General features: G+C 38.2%; 1 protein-coding gene across 2 annotated transcripts in view; it reads left to right on the top strand.

Annotated features, from left to right (window-relative positions):
- tpst1 (tyrosylprotein sulfotransferase 1) overlaps positions 1-27,778 on the top strand; it is a 42,365-nt gene that overhangs the window by 10,141 nt on the left and 4,446 nt on the right. The window contains exons 2-4 of one of the 2 annotated variants that reach the window (XM_084125725.1): positions 3,476-4,502; positions 14,357-14,555; positions 27,267-27,317. In XM_084125725.1, coding sequence (XP_083981851.1) covers positions 3,670-4,502; positions 14,357-14,555; positions 27,267-27,317 — 1,083 coding nt within the window. In that variant the 5' untranslated portion in view covers positions 3,476-3,669. The remainder of the gene's footprint in view (positions 1-3,475; positions 4,503-14,356; positions 14,556-27,266; positions 27,318-27,778) is intronic. The other variant, XM_084125726.1, reaches the window with a different exon arrangement.

Raw genomic sequence — 27,778 nt, 5'->3', positions numbered from 1 at the left:
AGCTAGAGAATATGCATTTTACATGTATGCAGCAGCAAGCAGGCAATGTAAAGATACAGAGAAAAGCATTTCTGAACTCTTTAAAGTGAAAGGCTTTTATTTGTATTCACATATCTAACAGAGCTACAACAATTCCTAGTATTTGTACAGCAGCAACATGTATAGCAATCAGACTGCAGTGTTGGCGAATATCAACAGCAGTAGAACACGAGCAGATGTTGCGGTTAAGTAGACACTTGTACGTGTTTGCTAATTTGAAGTTTATGTGTCGGCTAATGAGTCGATCATGAAATGTAAACTACCATTTTTAAAATGCAAAAAATTTAATCATCTTATTTACATATGAAGTGCGCGAGCAGCTGCATTTTCGGTAGAATTATATTTGGGCTAGTATTTCATAACTACAGGATGAACAGCGACGTATGCTTATATCAGATAACTTTCGTATTAGATTTACTGCTCACACGTAGAATGATAATTGTCATTTCAACTTATAGAGCGTGCAAGGCAGTTTCCATGTATTTCTCAAACGAAAAGCAAGAGCACCACAGCAATGCTGTATCATTTTGGCAAACGCTCCACCGGGTATGTGTGTGCGCGCTGGAGAACATCAGTCATTTCTGTTTGCGGCGCATTTTGCAGTGGTGGGCATTTTGATCACAGACATGTCGTTGATCATGAGTGGTGGCATCAGAGGTGTTTATTATCAGTCAGGATCACTCACTGCTTAGACCACAGAAGCATTTGCTTAACAACAGGAGTATAAATAGGAGACTCATTGCAGTTTGCACAGCTCATTGATGCAGTGGCACTTTATAGAGATTGCACGGGCTGAGATGAGTGAGCAGTTTTGCACACTGTAGAGCAGGGATGGGCAACTTCGGTCCTGGAGGGCCACTGTCCTACAGAGTTTAGCTTCAACCCTAATCAAACACACCTGAACAAGCTAATCAAGGTCCTCAGGATTACTAGAAAATTACAGACAGGTGATTTTTTTTTCAGGGTTGGAGCTAAACTCTGTAGGACAGTGGCCCTCCAGGACCGAAGTTGCCCATCCCTGCTCTAGTGACTATATGTCATTCATTGAATAAGTGTTCATGCCATGGTGAGGACAGACAGTCGGTTGCAGGCTGCGAAGTTCAGGAGTGACGTGGGATTCACTCTCAAATTGTGTTGTTGACATAACCATTGCATGGGACAGATATGAAATGTCAAGTAGTAATGCATTAGCAATGTAACTCCGATAATAGATAAATAGAATATCAGCTCAAATATTTGAGTTCTTTTCCAAATATTGTAAAATAATGACTCGTAAATATAATGTTCACGGTTTCTTTTATCATCTCTGTTAGCCTGCAACGTGTTACCATTTGTTAAAGCCATCACTAATTGTTTGAGCTTTTGGCTCAGGCCCTCATAGTCACAGGCCAATAGAGTTAAGCCATTCGGCAAAGCAGACCCAGGCACACATAGTCTAATAGATCACTAGAGCCAAGCCTTATGGCCAAAACTACTTAGTCTAGTGGCACGCATACACTGGTATATAGGCACATATGTAGAACACCACACTGGTAAGTCACTAGGGACACCCCTTGGAAAAAAAGGGGTACACTAGTACACATAGGGCTACACTGTGAGATGCTTCACACGCTTTATATGCACCTCATGGCAGCCCACTTGTCTAACGGCTTGATCTGCTTTGGGGAATACTGTGTCAGATCTAGTCCGCCAAGACCAAGCATATGCCCCATTTCTCATACTCAAACCTAAAGACTCAGGCACACATAGATAGCATACGCACGTTCCTATGGCTCTTCGGAGCAGCAGCAGTACATATGTTTTTGCAGTAGATCTGCTGGGGGTGGGGGAATGTACAGTACACTCGGTTTGTATTTTATTGTCAAATATCATGTCACGTACTCTGTTGGGGGGTAATTCATTTACGCTATATTGTACAGCAGCAGCATGTCTTACTTGCTCACAGCCGCATGTTGTGTATGTATTGGCAGTAGCAAGTCCTGTACTTGCTCTGTCACAGCAGCAGCAATAACCTACAGCAGCAGCAATAAAAGCAGAAGCAGCAGCGTAGCAGATCTATTACACCAAGACCAAACACGTCATACCCATTACCATGCCAATCACTCAGAGAGTTGTCATTACAGAAATACAAAGTTCTGGCATGAAACTCTAGATTGCGCAGGCTAATAGGTCCTTTTACTCACCTGTTCATAATCACATGTTTATCTATAGGACTCAACCGATTGGTTCCTGCCGTATCAGTAGCCAATGAGCTCGCTGCTCAACCTTCAAATACTTGGGTAGCATTTGCCTTAGCAGTGCAGCTTTCAGAAACCCTCCACCTTCTCCAGCTCCACCTGTATAGATCTGCTACGGGTAATTCATGTATGCTATATTGTACAGCAGCAGTATGTCTTACTTGCTCACAGCAGCTTGTCTTGTATGTATTGGCAGTACCAAGTCCCGTACTTGCTCTGCCGCAGCAGCAGCAATAACCCACAGGAGCAGCAGCAATAAAAGCAGCAGCAGTGTAGCAGATCTATTCCACCAAGACCGAACATACAACATTGTCATACCCACTACCATGCCGATCAATCCGAGAGTTGTCATGACAGAAATATATTTATGTATATATGCATGTACTTTTGAGATATATCAGATTACTTTTTACTTTATGGTTACACCACATGACATTTTTAGAGTCATGAACTTTAGAATCAAAAGTTCTATTCACACTTGCGGTCTTTAAGCCCACTTAAACACTTGGGCCAAATACAGGAAATGCGTAATGTAAGTAGACAAGTGGTCAGGTGCAAGATCGCAAGTGTGGGTGTTTGGACAGGCCCAAAGTGTACACTTCTAAGAACTTGACACTAGGCTTGCTGCAGTAGTTTGTTACCGGTGTTACTGTTACATGCGGCGCAGCCCCCAATGTCGTTTTGCCTTTTTATAGAAATAAAAAACGTTTAGTTCAGTTGGACAACAGACGGTACAATATAAACTGAAAGTTGCAGCACAGTGCAGCAGGAGTCAGATTTTACTTATTACATGACAAGAGTAAGAGATGACTGACAAGACGATAGTAGAGGATTTGGTAGCAAAACGGAAAGAAAAATTAAGCTCAACGGATCCTGAACGTCATTGACAAATATCTTTTCTTGTAAAATATGCAGTCAGTACCGCCACTCCCTATACACCAAGTAGGCAGTCTGCGTAGGGCAACAACTTCCAGCACCACTGCCGCTCCCTGATCAAGATTGCAAATTCGAATGTGAAAAGGCAGCTTAAGTTTATTAAGTGGTGGAAATTTTTTCTTACCATGACATCCCTACATGGCACATGTTTAAACTAGAGTTTCCTTAGACTGTTACCTTTACCATGGTCATGCATAATAGTCATTGACAAACAAATGCTGCTCTTATATGAGGAGGTTAATCTGTTCTATTGTGTGTTTCAGGCCTGATGGATTCAGGTACTCAACGAAAGCTGCGTACAGCAGATCCCAGCCTCCACTTGCTCCGTCACGGCCAGTCCTGAGTATCGGGCGTTCACATCAACACACTTTGCCCGACCTCACCATTCCTTTATCTGCTTCTTCCCCATCCCACTCCTCCACTGGATCCTCTTCCGGCCCTCCCACTCGCCCCCGAGATGATCGGCAAGCTGAAGCAGAACTTACTAGTGGCCTGCCTGGTCATCAGCTCCGTCACAGTCTTCTACTTGGGTAGGCATGCCATGGAGTGCCACCACCGGATAGAGGAGCGCAGTCAGCCACTGGTGAGCAGCCTGCGTACCACTCTGCGTACGGGCCAGAACCTCAGCAACCCCTTCATCTACAATAAAGACATGCCTCTTATATTTATCGGCGGCGTCCCTCGCAGCGGCACCACTCTTATGAGGGCCATGTTGGACGCTCACCCCGATGTACGCTGTGGGGAAGAGACGCGTGTTATCCCACGCATCCTGGCCATGAAGCAGATGTGGAGCCGCTCTGGGCGGGAGAAAATGCGTCTAGATGAAGCTGGAGTGACGGATGAGGTCTTGGATTCAGCCATGCAAGCTTTCCTACTGGAGATTATCGTAAAACACGGAGAACCTGCCAACTTCCTATGTAATAAAGATCCCTTTGCTCTTAAATCACTCACTTATCTGGCTAAGATCTTCCCTCATGCTAAGTTCATCCTCATGGTCCGCGACGGAAGGGCCTCCGTCCACTCTATGATCTCCCGTAAGGTCACCATTGCTGGCTTTGACTTGAGCAGCTACCGGGACTGCCTAACAAAGTGGAACCGGGCCATTGAGACAATGTACACACAGTGCCTGGAGGCAGCGGACAAGTGCCTTCCTATGCACTACGAACAGCTCGTTCTGCACCCAGAAAAGTGGATGAGGACGCTTCTGAAATTCCTGAACATTCCTTGGAATGATGCAGTTCTGCACCACGAGGATCTCATTGGAAAAGTAGGAGGTGTTTCGCTCTCCAAGTAAGTGCCGTATTATGACAGTTTAAACAGTAATACACTTCATTGCTTTTACATGACTTCCTTGTTTCATTAATACAGAAACTGTGGAACAGTGTGTGATGAACATTGCTGTCACATTGCATTGTTCTGCAAGTCATAGTAGGGCTGGGCAAAAAAATCGATTTTTCGATTAATCGTTTTTTAAAATGTGGTCGATTCAAAATCGATTCTCAAACGCCAAGAATCGATTTTTTTCCATCTTTATTTATCTATTACCCACTGTTCATATAGGCTTGCAAACTCAATTTTATAGCTAATGCTGTGAGATTTTATGTTAGTTTTATCTAAATCATAAAATAACCTCAATTAGTGCTGCACGTTTAATCATATCGCAATCGCGATGTCAAGCCTATACGCAATTAGGCTATATGACGCAAAATGCTGCGATTTTGTATGAAATAAACAAATCTGGGCTTTTAACGCAATGCAGCATCTGTTAATTTTTTGTCATCCTTTGGCTAGTGTTACATGATCCCGCTCTTATTCATGCAAATGCTTTTAAACCATTCATACGCGACAAGACAAAATAGATCTCGCTGCCTGTGAATGTCCTGACTGTGACAGAAAAACTTGCGATGATATCGTGCGTGCGCACAAGACAGCCCAGAATAGAGTTATCTTTCGCGCTTGAACGAACAATAAAACACACAATAATGCCAAAATGTATTTTTGTTGAGTATTTTCATAACATAAGAGCAGTCTTATGATGAACGTGAAGAGTTATGACTCGTGAGAGAATGAGGCGCGTGTGAGATCCGCGTCTCTGTCAACAGCGGCTGGTCTTAAAGGGACAGTACACAGTAGCCACTAATTATCTCTGTCGTTAAAGTTAATCAAATAACAAAGGGAACAGAGAAAAACACTCACTGCTCTTGACTAAAGAACTTTTTTAACTTTGATTAGTCTATATATAATTTATAATTAATGCAGCACAGACTGTTTGATAACTTTATTCAATTTATGTATATGGCCTAGCTGTTAGACAGGAAGGGCACAGATAAAAATTATATGCAATGTTTTTATATGGGTTTATGTGAGGATTGTTAACCTGTTTGATCAAGACATGTGACTGTTCTGACTTGTCCAATTTTCAGCATCAATTTTTCATCTTGCATCAAAATCCTGTCTATTCATTGTATGCATTTGAAATATAGAGTTGGGTTCTGTTTTAATACCCAAGTGTACCTAAAATAAAAAGAGTTTAATATACAGGTTTGTGGCTCTTAATTTCTTTTTATTAATTAAACACTTGAAAACTTATGTTCACTTTTCTTTTCTTTTCTTTTTCTTTTTTTAATAAATATAGGATTTGTATTAAATATTCATTGAGTCGAATCGAAATCTAATTCAGAATCGAAATCGAAAAATCGAATCGAGAATCGAAATCGAAAATCGAATCGAGAATCGAAATCGAATCGATTTGAGAGCTTGCGAATCGAAATCGAATCGAATTGTAACATCTGAATCGATACCCAGCCCTAAGTCATAGTATTGTTATTTTAGCATTATTTATAGTATTTATTAATATTCTGAAATAGCTTTTATTTTTATATTTATATTTAATTTATTTTTATTTTATTGCAATTAGTTGTCAAGGAAACATTTCTTATATTCATTCATTTGTTTGTTTTTATTTTAAGTTTTTCATTTAATTTTTATTTTATTTCAGCTTTTTAAGTTACAAAGACAATTTGACAATTTCTTGACTAATCACAAAAACAAGTGATTAGTCAAGAAAAAGCTATGAAATATCGTGATTGGTAATTACTTCTGTCGCCACCATGGAAATGGATGGTAAAGTCAAGTGCGAGGCATTAGATCACCTGGGTATGCATGCAGAAAGTTCATATACTGTGCTTAGTATGCATACTATATGCTCCAGAAATAGTCAGACTAGTATGGTGGTGTGCTATTCCAAACATAAACAACACTTTGTGTATGCGCTAACCGTGATCATTTATTTGCAGATGTGTGTGGGCGTTTTTCTCTCTGTCAGACTCAGACTATAACTGTACATGTGTTGAATTTCTCACTGACTAGGGATGCGTTATTCTCAGATAACAACTTGATAATCCCTAGGGTGCAATTGTGTACAGGATCAGTTTGACCACAATATGTTGTGTTGCAGCTTTTAGGGTATGTTCATGAATCTAATGAGTTCTCTGCACAGTCCATGCCCTGAATAGACCAAACGAATGGATGACGTTCACCGGCAACATTCCTTCTGCAATAAAACACGTAGTTGCATGTTGGAACATGAGTCTCCCAAAAAAAATTCAATAGGAAAAATTGATGTATAATATAAAGACTGCCATCTGATGTCATAGTTTGTTAAAAAAATATATATATTTTTTTTGTAAATGCAACCTTGTTTTGTCAAATGCTTTTCAGATGTAATTTATTTCTGCACTTTAGGGAGCTACATATTCAAGAACAGAACAAGGTTAGTCGCTTTTTCATTAATCACTCTGAGAAGAAAAATCCCAACTACAGAGTGCTGGTCACATGGTGTGGCTGTGGTTTAAGGCATATTAGATATACACATGGCCTGCAGAAGTTATCGAAATCTCCAAAGCACAAAGGGTCACCGCCATTGATACATGAATCAACTGAGCCCTTTTATGTCCCATGAAGAAATTTGGCTTCTGTCTAGTGTCTATTTTTAGAAATGAAAAGCTTATGGTCAGAGAGGGCCCACACATTGTTTTTCTTCTTTATTTGGAATTTGGATGCTGTAGCGTATCTCTTCTTTCCCCTCTTTGTTCTCAAAGCATCTCAGGTCTGTCTTTCATGTTCAGCTGAATGAACCGCAAACTTGTTCTGACCTTGTTCTATCCTCTCTCCTCCTCAGTTCTTTTCACTTCCTTTAGATTAGAGCTAGGCAACAACAACAACACAACTTGTTTTTTTGCACTATTTCACATAGAATGTTTATGTACAGTACTCTTATTTATTTTAAAAGGATGATTTCAAAATTAGATTTTTCATGCAATTAAAATAAACAGTCATATTTACCTGCAAATGTATTTACTAAAATGTTATGTTTAGATGCAAATGTTTAAAAATTAGATACGAAAATAATGCAATGAACTTAAAAATAGATATATAAACATTTTTATTTACTATATGCTTTGTATACAGAGATAAACCAGGTATACAGGTAAAAAGATATACAGTGATGGTTACCTCACATATTTTCGCTATTTTTAAAGCAAATAAATTGAAACCTCTGTGAAACTGAGTGATGGTAAAAAACACTGATTTTGGTAAATTGTGTGAATCAATGCACAGATTGTTCTACAATTTATATTAGAGACGTTAATCCTCAGGAGTCATGACACAAGGAGGGGGTGTGAAACTTGTTTACTGGCAGGGTTTTAGAAAACTTAATGGCAACATGAAAACGTGTTAAATTGCGTCTCAAGATTAATTTTACATTGCCAACAAAATAACACTTAAGTTTAATTAATAATTTATAATAATAATACTGAAGTCTTACATAAAGCAGACTAAATCTAAAGCTATATGAAGTCAATCTCTGTGTATTAAAATGGGATTGAGATTTGAGCATTCAGCATGTTATTGGTGGCTGCTGTTTTACCATAGTTACCATATCCCATGTGTCCTGAGGCAAGACTTGAGTGCTCTTGGTGTCTGCTTCAGTGAACCCAACCCGGCCTCTGTTAAATTAACTAGAGTCCTTCTACTGACAAAATCCCTATTCCTGTACTTTCGTGGGCTCTTTGAAGGGTTGTCTGGCTGCTTTGGATATCCATAAAAATCCTTATTGAATGCTAAGTGACCGGTACTGCTGTTTGTCACGTCTCAGTGACAGTAGGCTTGAGAGACTAGGGTCCTAACCTATCCCTCAGGAGAGAGATGGAGAAAGGATGGGTGGATCTTGATTTCTTATGTCCAAATAATAGCACATGCATTCTTCAGAACACCGTCTACATTTAAAAGGGGGACATTTATATGTAGCTTGTTTGCAGATGCATTATGGACATATTTTGTCCAAGACACTTTTCAGCCAGTGAGTTGAACTGGATCAACCTGATTTTAGCCATCCTCCCTCAAAGAATAGTTGCGAGGCCAAAAAACATGGTGTGAACTTCAAATGCCGACACCATAGTTACCCTAGATATAATAATGTTTACAGCTGCAGATAAAGCCTTGGGAGCTGGACCCCAATTATGGTAAAAGGCATTACATTTCCAACACACACACTCTATTGCATTTGACCAATCGCAACAGACTGAGATTTGGAAGGGGGGCTTTAAAGAGACAGGAATTTAAACAGAGCGTTTCAAGCAGAGGGTTAAAAAGAGGTGCTGCAGCAATGTACAATATGAGAATTTTTTTCAACTTTAAATTATGTAAATATATTATAGCAGACCCTAAAAATAAAATCCTAAACTTGAGCATAATATGGGCACTTTAAAATATGCAAAAATATCTTCTCTGAAACACCAATACAGCAAGTAGGTATAACGATTTCATGTCAGGGGTTTCATGTCTGTTGTGTAACATTTGATCTAAAGGTCTCCGATAAATTAGCATTGTGCACACATTCATGAATATTTCATCAGTCAGAACACCTCTCAAACATGATGTTGCAGCCCATCAGAGGAGCTCTCTTGTAGGACTCGGCCAAAGAGGCGTCTCTGCTCTCCTTGGAGGCACCAGAAAAAAGCATGCCAGCTCAAGCCTTCATGGTTCTGCAGTCCTTGAGGGGAACGAAACCACCATAGCTCATTTCGGAGAAGGCACTGATATGATTTTAGGCAGAGGGGAGCCTTTAGGGATCTAATGGTTGGCGATAAAACACTGAACCTCGCCCTTCATCCCAGAGGGGACGTACAAATACAAGTCCATTAAATTTGGCCCACAACACCTGCCAGGGGAGCGGCTCTCTGCACTTAGGTTTGTTAGAGGCGGGTCTCTATCTGTTTGTTTTTTTGCTATTGATCAGTGGCTCACCACTTCTGACTCTGTCTCTGACAAACGTATGGGCCACCAGACATGAGCCTGCTAATTAACATCAATTCTGAGTGCATGATTTAAATGACTGGTAGCAGAGACCTGGCCATTAGCACGAGTGGCCCATGTAGCTCAGGGCTCTGTTATTTGGATTTAGTGCTACACCGCCATGCAAAAAGCTCTAGCGCCCTCCATGAATAATTGACAAACAGCCAGAGACCATTAAGCCAGTCTTCCAGAAGGTAGCTCCGCGTGACCTTACAAACGCGTATGCGTGTGTTTGTGTACTCGCAATAAGGCGAGAAAAGGGCAGCGTATTTGTTTGAGAGCTGCAAAAATCAAGTGGATTGCCACCGTCAGTATCATGATATATTCAGCATCTGCTGTCATATAGCTCCTGCTGAGGAGTAATGGATGTAGCAGTAGCGAAGTTGAATCATCTCTTTCATCTCTCTAACTCTGGCGCTTATAGACAGCATAGTGATTTGTGTTGCTATTGGAGCAGTTACTGTACTCTACATATGCGCTGTGGGTGGTGAACACGCACTGAAGATACTCCCCTTTTATGGGAAATATGGGAATATAAGAACATTTTTCATGGCTAAATGTGTCGTTGAAGGGGAACGTGGTCTAGCGGCTGGCACTTGTGCTCCTACACATGTGGGTGACACGAGTTTGGATCTGACTTCCATCCTGTTCCTTTTCTCTTTCCATCATCTATTCTCCTTTTTACACTTTTCTCTGTTAAATGGAGTGGCCAAAAATAAAGACAAGAAAATCAAATAGTCACATTTTTTTGAAAGTGTTAAATCACTGTTTTTAAATCCAGTCCCATGACCTGTATGTCAAAAAATTATAATACAATTTTAAATGTGTTGTATTGGTTGATATTGGATATTTAATTGTTCATTCTCATGATTTCATATCAAACACTGTGTAAATTAAATGCCACGTCAGAGCGACATTATACTATTTATTTATGTATTCAATTATTAAATAAACATGTTTGGTTAGTTAACTTATATTCTCGTTTCCCTCATTTATGTGTTGAGCGCCACCTCGAGGAGCCATGAAGTAGTGACGCTGGGAGCAGGGAAATCTATTTAGAGCGCCTTATTTTATTAATTAAAATATTGATATTTGGCGCCAGCATATCGATTCTCGTATCGCACAGAGAAGTACAACGATATATCGATATTTTGTCCCACCCCTTGTCCATAATGGCCATGAAAATGATCATGTCAATCATCTTATATTTGTGCTTTTACAAAGCTTACAGATGCAGCTCTGTATCATAAAGAGATTCATACCAGTGCAGGCTGACTGCGTGTTTGGCATGTGTTGGCCATAGCAACTGCGGAACAGAGGATGTTATTTTCTAGAGAATAGCATGACACATCCACTGCCAGGCTGTCAGAAATGGCTTTTCCTCCTGTCCACGCTTACTCGTGCTTGCTTTTTCTGTTTTTTAATGAATGATTTGAAGTTTTCCACTGAGGAAAATAACTACAGCAAAGAAAGAAAACAGTCCTTTCTGTCCTGGGAAAGAATAAATCTATTAATCATGTTATAGCCGAAGTGCAATTCCAATGTTAATGGATTAGAGAAGTGAAGGACTGCGTCGGCCAGGGACTTGAACAATGAAATGTACAGCGGAGCGGCTTGCCAGTATAAATGGACTTTGTGGTGCCTGGGGAGAGAGGCAGGTCTCTAACGCTGAGGCTGAGGTCGGGGAGGGTGTGATGGGAAGGTGAATTCAATAACTCACAGACCGCTGTGTTCTTGCATTCCAGGAATAAGAGGAGACGAGGGCTAGATTTTTTTTTTCTCTTTAAAATCTTTAGTTCGCCATATACACGCCTCAGAATACTGGACATTACGATTGTATTTCTGAAAAGTATAGCAGCTCATGACTGTCTCCAGTCACGGCCCTGTGAGTGATGTTTGAGGAGGCATGACGAGGCAGGTTGTCACTGTGACTTCTGGGTCATTTGCTTGGTTGCACACATGCACACACAAAGCATGCCAGCATGAGTCTTGCTGCTGGTTTTGTGTCATTGTTTGCTGTACTGAGGGATTATAGGCTCAGGGTGTTCACAGGCTGTTTTGCACTGGATCCACACAGCACTCTAATGTGGAGCTGACGATCCCCCTGGTCTTGGCTGCAGACGGGGATTGAGTATAATAATCTGTTTCCCATCTGGAGCCAGTGTTTTCTATGAGGGAAGAAATAATAAAACGGGGAATATGGCCTCAATGACTCTATCCGACTCCAACTGCAGTCATCTCAGCCCAAAAAAGAGGCAGCATTGAAAGTTGGGAAAACAGAGAGAGAGTGAGCATTTGTGAGTCATATCCAGGTCATATTTCACTTTCACTATACTGTTTAATTTTAATATTATATACATATAACTTAACTTAACTTAACTTCCACCAAAAAGCCTGATTATTGTAATGTAAAAAAGTATCATTGTAATACACTTTACTTTTAAAATAAAAATTAGCAAATAAAAAATAGCATACAGATTATGTAAAATTATGTGTAATTACTTATTTGTATATATTATAATAATGAGATGGAGGGAATAATGTTCTTAATTGTCAAGAAAACATTATTATAATTTTATTTTCAAGGGTAATATGACCCAAACATGTTTTCGACAGGCTTTGTGAGATTGACCCAATATTTGCTGTTCCCATCTGCTGTCATAGGAGATGGGTGTTCTTGGAATTTTTTTTATTTATTTAATCTTTATCTGTGCAAATACTTACTTTATCTTTATTGTCCCCAAGGGGAAATTCTTTTCCACAGAACTGCACTTGTTTAACACACACAACATAACCAATATAATACAAATAGACATAATACAAAGAGAAAAGGGAAGGAGAGAGAAAAAAAAAAGTCAAGTAACACTCAATGATGTCGGTTATTGAGGTATGTAATGGTTGCAGGAATCAGGCTTCTTCCAAAGCGAGCCCTCCTGCACCTCAGAGTCCTGTACCTACGCCCTGAGGGCAGTGGGGCTAGAAACTCATTAAGTGGATGTGTGGAGTCCTGTTCTATTGAAATTGCAATGCGTGTGAGAGCTCGATTATTAAGTTCTATGAGGTTAAGAGACCGTGCTGTCGCAGCAGAGCATGCGCCATCTTCTAATATTAGTGATATCTACCTATATCCTCCTAGGCAAGGCAAGTTTATTTATATAGCACATTTCATACTATGGTAATTCAAAGTGCTTTACACAGAAAGGAATAAAAGAAAATAAATAAAATAAAAGCAAGGAAAATTAAAACAGTTATAAAAGGAATTAAAAGAGATATAAAGATGATAGTTATAAAAAGAATTAAGAGTAAAAAGATTATACATAGATAAACTTCTCTTCTGGCAAAACGCCGGTGTATCATATTTTGCACAGCTGCTTGTTTTTTACTGTGAGGTTTTCCCATGTTGATTGTTCTGGGTCTATGGTGTTCTTTCGGCACACCTAAAAAATTTATTTATTTAATTATTTATTTAATTAGTTTATTTGTCAGGGACAATGTACAAAATACATTAATCTTACGAAAAGATGTTTTGTACCAGAGTTAGCAAATGCTAATTTCCATCTGCAGTCCCCGGGCAGGTGCACACAATATTAAAACATTACATTACAAAAAACTGTCAGTAGCACTAAAAAATACATGCAATATTAGTTAAACAATGATCATTTAAAACTAATCAGATGTTTAAATGGAAAAACTAATCAAAAAACCACCACAGCCTAAAATATATACAACATAATCAAAAACATTTACTTCAATATTACATTTGTAGACTTTAAGTGTGCTGATGCTGACACAGCTGGTTATCGAGGATGTATTTCTTTAAGTTTCGAGCGAAATTATTCAGATCTACAGACAACTTTAGACTGTCTGGAAGTTGATTCCATTGTTTAATGGTATCTAAATGTAATACTAATTGAGTAAGCCACTCCTAGTTCTCTCTAAACAAATATCTGACATCTTCTGGTTTATCCATGGGTTTGTAAATATTTAATTTCAGACATATGAATAATTTACCCAGGGTGTGACATGAATGCCTGATTCATTTTTAATATCTCTGCAAATTTGAATCCACATATTTTATGGTGCAGTGATGGAAGCGGCTTATTTAGCAGGTTCTGCTGTTAGAAAGTAGGATATGCTCTACAGTAAGCAAGACTATAGTAAACTAGTAAACTAGACTATAAATATTTATTAGGGTTCAATAAAACCGGTAAGCTATTTTACTTCAGCATGAAGCCATTGAAACTCTGCCAGGTTGTGCTGAAACTTACACATCTAGACTAGCAAATCAAGAAACATTCATCAATGCCATTGTACCTTAATCAAATACAAGGATATTGTGGAATATGAATTGATACATTTGGGAGATTGTCTTGGAGAATGAAAGGCCATTCATTTGAAGCATAACACACAGCCTAGTGCTTTCTTTAATTGTATTGCTTGATCTAATCAGACCCATTACTGTGGGAAGATTCAATTCACATTTATTTGTATAGCGCATTTCACAATACACATTTCAAAGCAGCTTTACAGAAAGTGCATTGCATGAGAGTCCATTTTACAATTTAGAGTGATCTGTTAACAGAGGTAACTGTCTTAAGTTATAAATGTACATGTACAAAATCACAGTTGGCTAAAAATGTATTAATATAAACAATGAAATAATTTAATGCAGAAACAATGAGCTCATTGAAGTAATGAATACTTGTTTAAGTAAGACATACACAGGTGCTTTACAGTCTTACTGTATAGTGTTCCTGCTCCAATGACACACTCCTTTTCTTGTACAGGGTAGAGAGATCTACAGACCAGGTGATCAAGCCTGTCAACGTGGAGGCCTTATCCAAGTGGGTGGGTAAGATCCCCCCTGATGTGCTGCGGGACATGCCTGTCATCGCCCCAATGCTGGCCAGGCTCGGCTATGATCCCCACGCCAACCCTCCCAACTACGGCCGGCCCGACCCCCTTGTCCTGGACAACACTAGAAGGGTGAGCATCGCTACATTCTATCTTCTGTGGTGACTTTTTTTCAATTGTACCTTAAAGCACCTCGACCTCATTTTCCTCCATCCGCTACTAAATCATCTCGCTGCTATTATTAGATCAGACATGTACGTATTTGACGCATTGCCAAGTATGCGGGTTGAAAGTGTTCCTCAAGCTGGGCTATATGTTATGAGACTGGGATCAGAGGATTTGGTAACGCTTAGCTTTTGTGCTCAGTATTTGTTTTTTACTTTCTAATCCAAGTATTAAAAGCCATTTATATTCCACACATCCTGCAGGCGCGAGCATCTCCATGTGTGAAACGGGTACTTAGGTGTGAGTTGCACGTCTGGGATTAGTGCAGATCGGTTATGCAGATCGTGTGTATGTGTGTGTGTGTGTGTAAAATATAAATTTTTTTTTTTAGCTATTATTACCTAGAAAGCTAGAGGCTAGCAATCACCTATCTCAAAAAAGACAAGTCTTTAAGAAATTAAGGATAAATACGGTTAAACATTGGCCATTTTGTTTTATGTTGATATAGTTGTGTTTGAGTGTGGTGTGGGTATTCTTTATAAAGAACCAAATATTGATTGACACTATTGAATCCGAAGTCGTCATCATTTCTCTGAGGTTATTGATTGCTAATGATTCATGGTTCACTGGTGGATGTAGACCCAGCTTACCGCCTGCTATTTATTAAACCTTAATAAATGTACATTCTATTACGAGCCAAGCTTGTCGATTGACATTCCGTCATTAGCATTATTTTCTATTAATTTCACTTCATTATGTGTTATTTCTTTTTAATGTGAAGCTTACAGAATATGGATATATTGCAAAACTATCTCTGCCGTCTCGATCTTCTTTACAGCGCTAAAGATTAGACCAATTTGGAGGCTAATTTAGTCTATGACAGTTCAAGAATAGTTGTAGCTGCTAGAATTACTTTATCATAAATAGCTCAGAATCATCACACACATGACGGAAATATTACCCCGGAGTGTCCCTTTCTTCTCGCTCTGACTGGAAGTCTCGTTTTTGTAAAGAGAACTTGGGCTCAGTTCTTACATCAGCAGTATTACACCACACTCCCTCACAGCTGCTATCCATTTGCAGCAGTTAATGATGAAATCAAATGCTAAACTATGAAAAAAAAATAAAAAAAAGGAACATACTATGAAAAAAAGAATATAAAATGTGTTTAATACTCCGTAAGAGCCTTCAAGGTTTTGAGGTGCTGTGATTTACAGTTGTGCCTGGTTGTTGCACTGTCCACGTGCCTTACTAAATAATGGATACCATGCCACTCAAGGTGGGCTAGGTGGTCTTGTCATTCACTATGACTGGGTCAAGATAAATCTTCACTATATTAGTCTTTTTCCATGTTGAATCAACACAAAACTTAGGAAAATTGCATGACTTGATGGAGTGCTGACTGTGGTGGAAAGCATTTTTATGCTGCTTGAGCAGTGAACCACAGTCACGGTGAAGAGTGCGTTGTTGTTTTTTTGTCCCCTTCAAGGTCTGGAAGAGGCCCCTGTCGAGCTCTATCAGTGCGTCGGAGGGTTTGATGGGAAAGCTGTGTCAGATTCCTATCCTTGGGAAATTATCTAGTGGCATTGAAATGGCTGGGCAATGTTTTCTGGCCACATCTTCATCCCTTTTCTTTGCTGTAGGAACGTGATTGTGATCGGGCCGTCTCGGAATCCAATGTGAATGTTTTTAAAGGGATAGCTCACCCAAAAATGAAAACTATTTACTCAGCTTCATGTCATGTAGAAAAATGTCTCTGTGTTTTTGTCAATACAATTAAACAACATTGGACCTTATTGAATTTAGGCTAATTATATTGGCAAAAAACATTCTTCAAAATATCTTCTTTTGTGTTCCACAGAAAAAAATTAAATTTTGGAACAACTTGAGGATGAGTTTTTGGTGAACTGTCCCTTTAATACAATCTGAAACGGTTGTCAACCTTGTACTATACTGCAGTTGCGCTCTGCTTTGTCATGACAGTTGTTCCCTTTTTCCCACACAGAGAAGATTCCTTTTAGTTGAGCAATTGCTTTTTTATTTTTATTTTTTTATGGACATTTCATTCCCAGCGATTCAATTGGCGCCAATCCCTGTCAGTTCCATATGTTTCTTATGTTGAGTAAAACTCATTATGTTCTTCTCACCGAAACACTGTGATCTTCAAAGCCCTGTTTTCTTTGAATAGGAGGATTATTCGACTAACAAATTCTGTGAAGCTATTAAAGTTTTCTACGCACATGGGCAAAATCGTGAATGTTTATTGTTTCGCTCGGAAATTGAGGGGTATGGGGTGGGGTTAAAACTGGGCACAGGAGTGTGCTGTTTGTTTGTAATTTAGTATTTCATCTTTTGTTTGTTTGGTTGTGTTTTTTTACGCACGGATTGGCTGGTTTTGTGCATGCTTGTGCCCCACGAAGCAGTCCAGATTTCATTCAGCATTCTTTTGAAAAGCTATTGTTGTAGTCCCTCTCCTTCAACATTCAGATCCATCTTTCTGACTCAAGGCTGTGTGTGTGAGTGAGAGAGAGCGAGACATTGGGAGAAGCACATCTGCACCGCATTAATGTGTATTTCCCCTGGATCAAACACAGCTGCATGGATCAGTCGTTAAGCCTCCCCCCTTCCCTCCTCCGACATGGAGTACGACACACACACAACAGCGAAGATCTAAGATCTGCTCACGAGGTGTGCAATGCAGACAGACCGTAACACAGAGCGAGTGCAGTAAAATTTGTGTGAACTGTGGTGCGACTATTTTTGAAGTCTAAGAAGCAAGCTGAGCTTCAGAGGGCAAAGAATATGAGCCGTTTTATTTCGACTCGTTTTAACATCCTTTAAATTCAGAGTTTTCTGTGCTTGAAGTATTGCAGTGCTTTCAGGATAGGTCGGTAGGCCTCTCGTTTGCTCGTACTGCATTCTCAGGCCTTGGTGTGCTGAAATCAATGCTAACTAAGCATGTAGGTCAGTGACCAATATGTGCCTTGTGCCTTGAAATGTACTCTGAGTACATGCATGTTGGTTTAATACGATTTGGTTAATTTAATGTAATTAATTTAATGACTAAAAATGTCATGTAGTGTAACATCAACTAAAAGTAATAACATTCAAAAGTTTGGAGTTGGTCAGATATTTTAATGTTTTTAAAATAAGTCTCTCATTCTCACCAAGGCTTAATGGATTTGATCTAAAATATAAATGAAATAGTATTACAATTTAAAATAATTGTTTTCTATTTTAATATACTTTATTAAAATATATTTTAATTCCTGTGATGGCAAAGCTGATTTTTCAGGCATCATTACAACAACACTCTTCAGAGTCACATGATGCTTCAGAAATCATTCTAATATGCTAATTTGCTGCCCAAGAAGCGTTGTTGAAACAAGTTGTGCTGCTTAATAATTGTGTAAACTATGATTCCAAGATTCTTTGATCAATAGTAAAGTTCAAAAGAACAGCATTTATTTGGAATATAAATCTTTTGTAACATAAGAAATGTCTTTACAGTCACTTTTGATCAATTTAACACGTCCTTATGGAATAAAAGTGTTAAATTTTAAAAATCATACTGACCCCAAACTTTTGAACATTTATGTATATTACAAGGTAAAAAGTTTTACATATGTCATAAAATAATTCATACATATTAAGATTTTGGGAAGTCGCACCACATGACATTTTACTACCAAACCTACACCTTGTCATAAAATAAATGAAATTTGATATTTGAATAAATGAATAGATCCAGACAAAACATGAGCGTCGTATCATTGCTAGTTGACTGACAAAACACCACTCGAATTCCTTGCAAATTGACTTTTTTACTGCCGTAATAGGCAACAATGAAATGTACTTTCACATTGAATTTCTCACCCATTCTCATGAGTACAGCGGAATGCAGTTGGTGACATTGTGGATACAGTATTGAAGTGATGAGAGGTGATGGTTTGTACCCACATGAGCATCCAAGTGTGGCAGTATTTTGATTCATATTGGTATATTTAGTTCTCCTTAGAGTCCCACCGGATGAGGATCTGCTTATTGTCGAAGAAATTGAGAAGTGCACGAGAAACTGTCGTTTGTCAGACCGGTATAAGCAATCATACGCAAAAGGCTCTGACTTTCACCATGCATCACCTCTTTTTCTGAATAAGCATGTGAAATGCTAAAAATGTCTTTAAATGTAAAAGAAGTTAGATACATGTAAGTTTTAATTTCCAATAAATTGCTCATTCTAAGCGTCAGAGCACTCGACTATAAAATCACTCAAAATGTGTGTCTTATTGCAAACATTTGCATATAAAACAACTGCCTGGAATGTTTCAAAATGAAAACCTTCAGTGTAAGAGGAGCATTTAGGCTTGTATGTACTTGAATGCTTGGTTTTCTCAGCGACCGTCTGTGTTTTTGATTGATTCGGCCGTCTCCTTCACATGATGTCTTTGCTGTAAGCTCTGAATGCAAGTCTTTTTGCCATTTCTGTACAGTATCTGGATAGCTGTAGAAATGGCTCTGAAGTCGCAAGCCTCTAAATAACGAGGTTTCCTTGGTAACAGGGGCGAACTGCAAGACTCCAGCTCATCAGAGAAAAAGCTGCAATGTTGCACAGTCATGGTGCTGGTCTGTGGAAGAGACCTCGACTCGAGCACAGGGCCACAGCTGAGGTCTGGTGAGAGCTGATGGCTTTTGCAGCTGCGCTTCCTTAACATGTCATGGTTTTGTCTGCCTTGTTTTTGAGGCGGATTCGAGGCAAACCAGCTATTTGTGTTGCATTTCTTAGTGTTGCATCAATTACATGATCAAATTCAAATTCCTGTCTTTGCATTTTCACTAAAAACTTAATTGTTTTCATGAAGTCTCTTGTTAAGACCTGATGAAACCAAATTGAGAGTTTTGTGGCTTTTAGTCCATGTCTGTTAGCATTGAGGGCATCTAAATGCTAGTGTACCCACAAAGAAAATGAACATTTATTATGTAATATTTAAAAAAAAAACTCCAAACTTCCAATTTGTGAAGTGACAGAGGCTTTAATGAGATTACATTTTTAAATTTGAATTACATTTTATGAATTAAATAGCTAATAAACATACATTATGTGTACAAAAATTTTAATAACCCATTAAACATGAAATAATTAATAATTTAAGACATTTCCGCTCAAAATTAATAAAAAAATTATGAATTTTAATTTTAGGATGAACTATCATAAAAGGTTCTTTAAAACTGAATCAAGAACCCTACAGTTCTACATTGAACCCCATTGAACTTTTATTTTTCGTAGGGTGCATGACTTAACTACTTCTTGATATTTTGAAATTGTTTCTCTTTCTGTCTATACAATGAAAGTAGATTGGGTCCAAAATGACATCGCACCACATTGTTTTCCGTTGTGTATAATCTTCAAAATATCTTCTTTTGCGATTCATTCTGCAAAATAAATATCTTATGGGTTTGGAACGACATGAGGGTGAGTATATTTTTTGTAAGGAAAATACAAAATACATTTTGTGTGAACTATCCCTTTAAGAACCCTTTTTCTTCTATAAAACATCAGTAACAGGTTGTTGAAACTACAGCGTTTTTACAGCCCGAAAGCTATTGACATTCATTCTGAATATCATTGCACTTTTACAATGCTTGTGTCCTGTGGTAATTAAACTTAGACCTAATTTCTTGTGGCAGTAATGCACCATTTCTGCAATTAAGTATTGTGGCTTTAGTTGGTAATATTGATCTGAGCACTCCAGACTAAATGGGCATAATGAAGGTAGCACTATCACATCTCCAGTTGCTTACCACTTAGTGAAAAATAAGCAGATTAGCGTAATTCAATGCTTGCAAGGTAAAAGGAACACTTTTGAGTGTTCAAATGGTCATACTGTGTCTACTGAAGCTGTGAATTTAGCTCCTGTTGACATTTTTACCAGGTCACAGCAATCTTGACCTGTGTAGTCATGCCATGAGTAAGCAAGAAATGAGGAAAAACAGCTGTGAAAGACACTATACATACACTTAATGATAATAGACATGGACTAAATGCAATAAAAACCTATTTTCATGGGATCCCTGTCAACTGCTTGTATAGCTGTCTCATGTATCGTGCTTAGCTGGTGTCTTTTGCTTATCTTACTTTCATCTGGTTTGTTTATGCAGATTCAACATGATCCACCCAAACTATGTAGGACACCGGTAACATGAGGACGGATGTATATAGTTGCCCAGGTTTCAGTGACATTATCTTATCAAGACATCTGTTAGTTTCTGTGTTTTTTTTTGTTTTTGTTTTTTTTACAACAGATTGACTCTTCCTGGTCCATATTGTTGCACTTCACAAAGGCTTCTATATAATGCAGAATGCAGAGAATAAGTGACAGTCATTTGCTTCTCCACCCTTTAATTGTCTGTCATCGGTCTCCTGTGAATTAGTACATTTTGAATCCTGTCCAAAGCCACAATCGATACCTATTAAATGACTTTGCAGCTTCGCCATGATTCGTGTTGGGAAATTGATATTATGGTCAATAAGTCGGTCTCAACTGCGCTGCCAGTGGCATCATGTGGAAATGGTAGTGTTGAGCTGGAGGCTTGGCAGCAACATGCCAAATACAGCAGTTTGTTGACCAGAAAAGGAGGTCATGTGGATTAGAAGTTCGATTCAGTTTTGTGTAATACTTATATAACTTGTATAACAAGAACTAGATTTTCTGGAAAAACAAAATAAAATAATAAAAAAACACGTCCATTTTATTAAAAATGTTAAATAAATGAATAGTTTTAGTTTTAGCTAACGATAACCAGTGTGGTTACACGCTGAAGCTCAATACTTAAGCTATAACTTTTTACCCATAGTTGATACAGCGTGTAATAATGTTAAATGTCCCTTTCCTGCGTGTCTAGTGCCGCCCAAGGTAAGAAGAGGTGTGAAAGAGTCATGGCACCGAGGTAAAACCCTCTGCGTCTGCTGTGTGTGTTAACACATTGAGTCAGCAGTGTCGTCTTGCATTAGAGGAGCTGTTGGTGTATGACTGTCCTACCACAGTTTAATTCATTTGATGAATTGCTTTTGCCATATTTCTGTGATATGGAACAGTGAGCACCAGCTTTCTGCTACGTTCCACTGCGTCTGTCGTCAGAGGCTACAGCAGGTGATTCTGGGAGATCAGGGCCGACGGTTCCTCTACCCGAGGCTGAGACACAGTCAGCTGCACACATCTGTCAACATCCCTGTCTGCTCGCCACCTCCCATTTGAAGCCCATTAGGGATTAACCAGACCACCCTAATGTGTCTAAGCCATTACACTATAAGATCAGATCTTTACGCATGTGTGTACATAAGGGAAAAGGAAAGACAATTTCCCTTGCTGATACCTTTTACCTCTTTTGATGCAAATCTTCAAGTTAAGATCTAGTTTAAAGTAATTTGGTGTTTGTTTACTTAAGGGCTGTTAATTTAATGTGTTTTTTAAGGATACAGCGATATCAAGCCGATAATTATTTTCAAGTTCAGACAATAATAATAATAAAATTCTGTGCTATTTGGTCTAAATATCTTGAAAAATCACTCAACTAAAATTGATCATTTTAAATGCTACAAATGAAATCAAGTGAAACATTTATTATTATCAATGTTGAAAACCGTTGCGCTGCTTAATAATTTTGTGGAAACTGATCTATTTCTGATCTGAATTATTTGATGAATCGAAAGTTTAAAAGAACAGCATTTATTTGAAATGGATATTAGGGCTGTCAAGCGATTATTTAAAAAAACAAAACAAATCGAAATAATTACATGATGTGCCAATTAGTTAATCTAATTAATTGCTAATTAATCACACATCAAATTTGGCTGAAAAAAATGAAGTAATTATTGGGTTAAAGGAGAAAAGCATCAAATAGACATAACAAAAAAATAGCTTTAGAAATAAATATTTGATTTACTAAATATTTTTTTTTTAAATAAATATTTTATTTACCAGTAGGTGGCAGCAAATGAGTAAGTCATTGAGTCATTCGATTCATTCAAACAGCTGATTTGTTCAGGAATTAAATAAATGACTCTCTATATGAATGGGCCATTGAATCATTGGTTCACCCGATTGAAACACCGCCGTGTGTTTCTCGGAGACTCACAACAGTTCTGCTCTGGCTTTATAGGTAATAAAAGCATTGATTTCTACAACAGGGTCCCCGCGGAATCTTAAAGTCTTAAAAGGTCTTAAATTACATTTTTTAATTTAAGGCCATAAAAAGTCTTACAAATTATATTTTTTTAAAAAAATGTCTTATTTTTATTTATGAAAGGTCTTAAATTTTAGATGACACTTTGACTTAGTTTTAATTTCGAAAGCATTTAGATAAGTCTATCTAATTAGCGGCTCTTATTATTTTTTAATTCTATCTTGGTGGATTTGCTTGTTCACGTGACAATTCGCGTCACTTACGGCAGTATATTAGCCTACGTCTGTCTCCTGCACGCGAGAGGAGAGAAGAAAACGAGTAAATGTCAGTTCAATTGTAAGTTCATTCTTTATGTGCTTAGGAGTGTTCGATATTGTCTATGAACTATGATGATATTGTAATCATTGTTTAACTATGTACGATCGAGGCACTGCGAGTGCGAGCTGCCATCGCGTTTCTCTCATGCTTGCTTTCACTGCGTGATGTGTCAGTGCAGTTATAGATGTCCCCAAATTAGTTTTTGTCTTATATTTATATTATATGTTGTTATATTAGAATATCACATGAGCAAGAGTGCCGTTTTCCTGTGCACAATTGCAAATGTGCTATTTTTTTTATACAACAGTTAAATTAACAATAAAGTTAACATTGTGAGTTACTTTTTGGACACAATATTGTCAATTTTCACTTTATATTGCCGACGAGAATTTCATAATGAAGCCGTGGTCTAACAGACAGCGATGATGTATATGTATATATATATATATATATATATATATATATATATATATATATATATATATATATATATATATATATATATTATTATTTTTATTTTTATTTTATTATTTTTTTTACTGAAATCCGCGTTTTGAACGAATCATTTTAACGATTCAATGAACAATCACTTGAATGAATCAGCCGTTTGAACAAATCGGTTGACTCCAACAACTCGCTTATTACGACAGTGACTTGCCGCCACCTACTGGTGGTTTCAGTTTCATATTTAAAGTATCTTTTAATTAAAACGTTAAAATTATAAATCATTTCATATTTAAATATTGAATAGCTTTATTCATGCAATTGTAAATGAATATAGTAATGCCAGTTTTGATGCCGCTTCTGTGTCACCTCTGCACTGCAAGGATGGATTTTAATTTAATGATTTAATTTGACATTGGTACTGTGTTATTCTAATATAATTTAATTTGAATGTTAGAATTTGACATAAAAGGTGATGCATACCTCTAAATACGTTTAGAAACAATATCCATATATAGGTGAAAATGCCCCTGGAAATCAATTTAAGGTGGCAAATATTGCCCCTTAATAAAAATGTTAATTTCGGTCACTACTGTGAACTGACCACTGCAAGAAAAAATATGAATATCTTAGTGAGTCTGCTGTCAACAACAGGCCTAAACCAGCCAGGGTACCAGTACAAAAATACAATCAGTAAAATATCATTTAATTATTATCAACAAAACTTTGAAAATATCTAGACATATTTTTGTCAATATTGCGCACCCCTAATGTATGGTATTAATTTTGATTTCTTCAGGTCTTAAAAAGGTCTTAAAAAGCCTTAAATTTGACTTTAAAAATAGTGCAGATACCCTGTACAAAACAAAATCGTTCTGAACCCTAACTTTTAAACGGTAGTGTACATTGGACTTGATTGATTTCTGTGGAATGCAAAATGTTAAACGAAAAGATGTTAGGCATTAATGCGTCCTGTTATGCGGTCTGTTCCTAACATAAAGCTATCAAAAGGCTTCAGCTGGTTTGTAATATAGTGAACAAATCAATTGGACTGCTTTTATGGCTTTTTTGTTTTTGTTTTACAGAAAGGCATATGGGTCTTGAAACAACATATGGTATTTTTTTTTACTTCTATATAGTTTTTTGTCCCTTTTTTGTATTGGCCAAATATGACATAATTCCAATGATTAATTTTCTTGCTCCATGTATTTATAGAAGTCAAACCTACTGTTCGGTAAGCGGTCCATGCTGAAAGCTACAGGAGGGCTGAATGTAAACATTCCAGTAGAGAATATTCCCCTGCTGGGCCGCACAGTCAGTTTTTCCACCGCCGCCTCCCTGGAGCTCAGAAACTTTGAGGATCTGAAGAATTTGCCCGTCTCAGTCGCACGCGCCCTCAGTTACTCACAGGTTTTGTCAAATTATTCTCTATACTAACAGCTTATGCTTGAAGAATAAGTGTGTCCTGTTACATCAGTGACGAAAAATTTACTTTACCATGGTAGCGAACCAAACAAATGTCATACGAGGTCCTGGTTGTCTCATTTTGCGTGTTACTTCTGTTATATCCAACATGGAGAAACAGATACATCATTGCAGCCAACACAGACCTTCTTTTTAGACGCTTGTTGTTGTGGAGATGTGAAGGAGTGTTTGGGGATTGGATAAGATAATATTGACTTTTTTGGGACTTCTACAAATCCTACTCGTTCATTTGTTATCCACACTAACAAAATGAACGAATCAGAACCAGTCACAGCCAAGACATGTGAGCTGGACTTTCTTTTTAACCATCGATTGTCCTCCAGCCATGGGGATATGTCTGACGAATCGCCACCTCTAACGCAACATTAACAGGATTTAGTGCGGGTAACAGTCTTGGATGAGCAATAGGTCATTACAAAATGTAACCCAGGGAATTTGGAAACATGCATGCCTTTCTCATTGCAAATGAATTCCACTCGGGCTCTAAACCGCAAGTTTGGCTAGCCAACTTGACTCAAACGAACCCCAACCGAACTCGCTTGCTTCTACACCGGCTAACCCCCGCCTCTTGACCCACCAGTGATTCCAGCTCTCTTTAACCAGCAGCCCGGAAACTCCTCTCTGTAATTGGGTCTGAAGTCTTGCGTAACCACCATATCCCACAGTTCAGCTGACTGTAAAAATCCACTCAGTTCTCCTCTACCAAAAACCCAAACACTCTCAGAAAAAGGGATGTGCAAATATTTAGTCTCTCTAAACCCCTCCTTTCTGCAAGCATACTCTACTCTGATTGGTCAGATGGCCCAGTCTATTGGTCTGCTTGCTTATGGCATTGGTTTTTCTGTATCAATTCCAGCGTGAGTCCTCATCCTTTTTAAGTGCATGCAAAGTGGATTCACAGCGCTGAGAACAGCATCTTCTCAACATGTCGACAACACAAACTAAACTCTTTAGGCCTCCGCTAAAACTACAGTGTTTGAGTGCGGGTCAAGTAGATGTTTTCTGGCGGCCATTGAAGATCATATACTGCCTTTATGCAAATTTGTTACGTTGTTTGTTACGTTGTTGCTTTGGTATGTTACGTGACTTGTTTCAATAGTTCAGAATCGATTCTTTCTTTTATGAGACGATAACTTTATTTGGCGTGCACTTTGTAAAAAAAAAATCTGTCTGTCTATATCTGTTCTCTCTCTCTCTCTCTCTCTCTCTCTCTCTCTCTCTCTCTCTCTCTATATATATATATATATATATATATATATATATATATATATATATATATCCTTCTATCTATCTTTCATTCGGTCCTACTATCTGTCTTTCTTTCTATCCTTCGGTCCTTCTGTCTATCTTTCGTTCTATTGTTTGGTCCTATGTTTCTGTCTTTCATCCTTCTAACTATCGTTCTATTGTTTGGTCCTTCAATCTATTGTTTTATGTACCATTCTATCTATGTATCGTTCTATCTATCATTCTATTGTTCCATCTATCTTTTGTTCTATTGTTCAGGACTTGATCACTTTTTAGGATCTTTGCCTCTCATGCATATAGTTTTTGTCTCCTGCACAAATGAAATGGGTTGTTTATAAGAAAACCCCCTTCATAGAGCTGCAATAACTGACCCGCAGCGGAAAGTGTTTTCAGATCGCGGCTCCATCGCCAAGTTGTCCAGCTTCCTGTCGGGTCAGCGCTTCTTTCCTGTGGCACCCCAAACACTTGCACGATTCTCTGTGCTCCTCATTCCAAATTTCCTCAGCTTAGAAACTAAAGCCAGGAAATGAGATCAGCTGGACGTGTCTTAATTGGAGATTGTCGTCCTCTCTGGAGCAGACACACTGGCTGCTTCTCACACCAGCATTCAGTCTGGCTCTCTTTCATTCTCTCACAGTCTTTCACTCTTTCTTTCTTCCCTGGATAGAGCTTGTGAATTTTGTGAAGTTAGACACCCTGGGAATTGACACACAATATCCTCCTAGCGGCGCGAGAGAGCGTTTCACATAAGAGGACTCTGTTATCCGTTCAGCGCCGGACTTTTCATTTGGCCATTACTGCTTTCTGGAGGCATATAAAACCGTTTGTATCGATGCTGTTCAGAAGGATGTTTTTAGAGATTAAAATAACTTCAGGTAGAGAAATAAAAACAGAAAAAAGTTTGAACTGTGTAATGAATGAGCAGTTCTCTTTGTGGAAAGACTGTAGATCCTGTGTTTGCACAGTGTGACAGCCTCTAAAATCAGCTCTCTGTTTTTCCAGGTCTTTAAGGGTGAATTTCAGCTACCTGATTTTCTTAAAGAACAGACACAGGTATGGTAGATATCCGGCCTGTCCTTAAGCTCTTCATAAATGGCTTCTTTTTTTTAATTTATTGATTTTCTTCTTCCTTTTTTGTTTGTTACAGTATGCCCACCGCTAGTAAATAAAATGGTGGTCATTAGAGATCTTCACTTCCCATCTGCTTCCACTCACTCTGATTCTTTTCTCTTCACGTAATTTCTGATCATAATGGTGGTTAATAAGGTGTCTTGATCTCCTCCAGCCTGCGCTCCTCTGATCTCATGGTTTCATTTTTTTTTTTTATCTGATCACATTAGCTGCTAGAAATGTGTGTGGCCTCATTTTGTGTGCATAGTTCTGCTTTCTAGATAGAAGGCTTATACCGCCCCCTCTTGGACAGATGATGGGAACGATTTTGCATTTAGCAATATTTTTGAGCTCAAAATATAAGCAAAAATTTTATAGAAAAACAAACAAATCCTGTTAGATTT

The sequence above is a fragment of the Abramis brama genome (assembly GCF_963993115.1).
Source record: "Abramis brama genome assembly, chromosome: 10".
NCBI classification, from domain to species: domain Eukaryota; kingdom Metazoa; phylum Chordata; class Actinopteri; order Cypriniformes; family Leuciscidae; genus Abramis; species Abramis brama.
Note: the sequence above shows the minus strand (reverse complement) of the source record. Positions and strands in the feature narration are given on the sequence as shown.